The 3,236-nt window shown below is 60.5% G+C and overlaps 1 protein-coding gene across 1 annotated transcript in view; it reads left to right on the plus strand.

The window, feature by feature from the left end:
- Positions 1-117: 117 nt before the first annotated feature.
- The window catches only part of LOC106900058 (E3 ubiquitin-protein ligase BRE1B-like), a 7,367-nt gene continuing 4,248 nt past the window's right edge, over positions 118-3,236 (plus strand). The window contains exons 1-2 of the mRNA XM_014962021.1: positions 118-246; positions 1,550-1,696. Coding sequence (XP_014817507.1) covers positions 118-246; positions 1,550-1,696 — 276 coding nt within the window. The remainder of the gene's footprint in view (positions 247-1,549; positions 1,697-3,236) is intronic.

Below are 3,236 nucleotides of genomic sequence, written 5' to 3' on the forward strand. Positions count from 1 at the left end.
GCACCCGGATGCCTGGGACCCCTTTTTGGGGGTGACCTGGGTCCCTGGGGGCTCACAGCTTGGGGGGGTGGGGGAGTCCCCGGGGGGGTTTTGGGGTCCCCTCTTTGGGGTGACCGGATGTCGGGGTCCCCAGGGGAGCTGTCGGAGCCGGGGCGGGCGCTGCTGCGGGAGCTGCTGAGGGAGCACCGGCGCCTGCAGGACCTCACCCTCCAGCTGCAGGAGAAGCACCACCGCGTCTCCCTGGAGGTACTGGGAGCACTGGGAGGGGACTGGGGCCAGGGGTGGGCCTGTTGTGTCCACGGGGTTCCATGGCCATCATCTCCATGGGGTTCCGTGGCCACCACCTTCACGGGGTTCCGTGGCCACCACCTTCACGGGGGTCCATGGCCACCATCTCCATGGGGTTCCGTGGCCATCATCTCCACGGGGTTCCGTGGCCACCACCTTCACGGGGGTCCATGGCCATCATCTCCATGGGGATCCGTGGCCATCATCTCGATGGGGATCCATGGCCATCATCTCGATGGGGTTCCGTGGCCATCATCTCCATGGGGTTCCATGGCCACCACCTTCACGGGGATCCATGGCCATCATCTCCATGGGTTTCCGTGGCCATCATCTCCATGGGGTTCCGTGGCCATCATCTCCACGGGCTTCCATGGCCACCATCTCCATGGGCTTCCATGGCCACCACCTTCACGGGGGTCCATGGCCACCATCTCCATGGGCTTCCATGGCCACCATCTCCATGGGCTTCCATGGCCACCACCTTCACGGGGGTCCATGGCTGATGTCGCCGTGGGGTTCCACAGCTCCCATTTCTCTTGGGGTTCCACGGCCACCATTTTTACGGGGGTTCCGTGGTCACTGTCTCCATGGAGCTCCGTGGCTGATGTCACCGTGGGGTTTCACAGTTAATATTTGTATGACGTTTTATAGTTGACGTGTTTCTGGGATTCTACGGTCACCATCTCCATGGGGGTTCCATGGCTGATGTCAGCATGAGGTTTCATGGTCACCATCTCCATGGGGGTTCCATGGCTGATGTCACCATGAGGTTTCATGGTCACCATCTCCATGGGGGTTCCATGGCTGATGTCACCATGAGGTTTCATGGTCACCATCTCCATGGGGGTTCCATGGCTGATGTCATCATCTCCACAGTGTTCCATGGCTACTATTGTGGGATTCTACGGTCACCATCTCTATGGGGTTCCATGGCTGATGTCAGCATGAGGTTTCATGGTCACCATCTCCATGGGGGTTCCATGGCTGATGTCACCATGAGGTTTCATGGTCACCATCTCCATGGGGGTTCCATGGCTGATGTCACCATGAGGTTTCATGGTCACCATCTCCATGGGGGTTCCATGGCTGATGTCATCATCTCCACAGTGTTCCATGGCTACTATTTCCAAGGGGTTCAATGGCTGTTGTCACCATCTTCATGGGGCTCCATAGCCACCATCTCTGGGGGGGTTCCATGACTAATGTCCACGTGGGATGGTCGTGCCCAAGGTCCATACGGTGTCCCCTTGTTGCCCTCCAGCTGGCAGAGCTGCAGGACAAGGCCACCTCGGCCGAGACCAAGGTGCTGGAGATGGAGACGACGGTGGAGGGGCTGCAGTGGGACAGTGCCAAGCTCCGCAAGCGCGAGGGACGCCTGGACCGCCACCTCGCCGAGGCCCTCGAGCAGGTGACACCCTCATCCCCAACATCCGTGTCCCCGAGGGTGGCCACCATGTCCCCAAGGACTCCTAACCCACCCCCGGGCTCTGAGGGGCCCCAGAAGCTCCTTGAGAGCCACCAGCTTTGATCTCTGGCACTTGGGGTCCCCTTGTGTCACTTGGGTGTCACTTGGGGTGACAGAATCATCATCTCCATGGGGTTCCGTGGCTGATGCCACTATGGGGGTGAAACGGCCACTATTTCCATGGGGGTCCACGAGGTTCTCCCGTGTCACTTGGGGGGTTCTCATGTCCCTTGGGGATCCTCTGGGTGACTTTGGGGTCACCTCGTGTCACTGATGGTTCCCAGAGGGTCTCCAACATCCCCAAGGTGTCCTTGGTGTCCCAAAAAATCCCCATGGTGTCCCCAACATCCCTGGGGTGTCCCTGGTGTCCCCAGGGTGTCCCCAACTTCTCTGGTGACCCTGAGGTGTCCCCAGTGTCATTGGTCTCCCTAGGGTGTTCCTGCTGTTCCCAATGTCCCTGGTGTCCCCAGGGTGTCCCCAACTTCTCTGGTGACCCTGAGGTGTCCCCAGTGTCATTGGTCTCCCTAGGGTGTTCCTGCTGTTCCCAATGTCCCTGGTGTCCCCAGGGTGTCCCCAACTTCTCTGGTGACCCTGAGGTGTCCCCAGTGTCACTGGGGTGTCCCTGCTGTCCCCAGAGTGTCCCTGACATTTCTGGTGACCCCAAGGTGTCCCCAGTGTCACTACTGTCTCCAGGGTGTCCCCAACGTCCCTGAGGTGTCCCCAGGGTGTCCTTGGTGTCCTCAGGGTGTCCCCAACATCTCTGGTGACCCCAAGGAGTCTCCAGTGTTCCTGTGGTCCCCGGGGTGTCTCCAGGGTGTCCCCAATGTCCCTGGTGACCCCAGGGTGTCCTTGCTGTCCCCAGGGTGTCCCCAACATCTCTGGTGACCCCAAGGAGTCTCCAGTGTCCCTGAGGTGTCCCCAGGGTGTCCTTGCTGTCCTCAGGGTGTCCCCAACATCTCTGGTGACCCCAAGGAGTCTCCAGTGTCCCTGAGGTGTCCCCAGGGTGTCCTTGCTGTCCTCAGGGTGTCCCCAACATCTCTGGTGACCCCAAGGAGTCTCCAGTGTCCCTGAGGTGTCCCCAGGGTGTCCTTGCTGTCCTCAGGGTGTCCCCAACATCTCTGGTGACCCCAAGGAGTCTCCAGTGTCCCTGAGGTGTCCCCAGGGTGTCCTTGCTGTCCTCAGGGTGTCCCCAACATCTCTGGTGACCCCAAGGAGTCTCCAGTGTCCCTGTGGTCCCCAGGGTGTCTCCAGGGTGTCCCCAATGTCCCTGGTGACCCCATGGTATCCCAGATGTCCCCAGGCTGCCCTTTGATGTCCCCAGTATCTCTCCTATGATGTCACCAACGTCCCCAGTGTGTCCCCTGATGTCCCCCACATCCCCCCCCCTCCCCCGATGTCCCCTGATGTCCCCAATGTCCCCTGATGTCCCCGAGGTGTCCCCTGATGTCCCCGAGGTGTCCCCTGATGTCCCAATGTCCCCTTG

This window comes from Calidris pugnax, unplaced genomic scaffold (assembly GCF_001431845.1).
Source record: "Calidris pugnax isolate Ruff unplaced genomic scaffold, ASM143184v1 scaffold1172, whole genome shotgun sequence".
NCBI classification, from domain to species: Eukaryota; Metazoa; Chordata; class Aves; order Charadriiformes; family Scolopacidae; genus Calidris; species Calidris pugnax.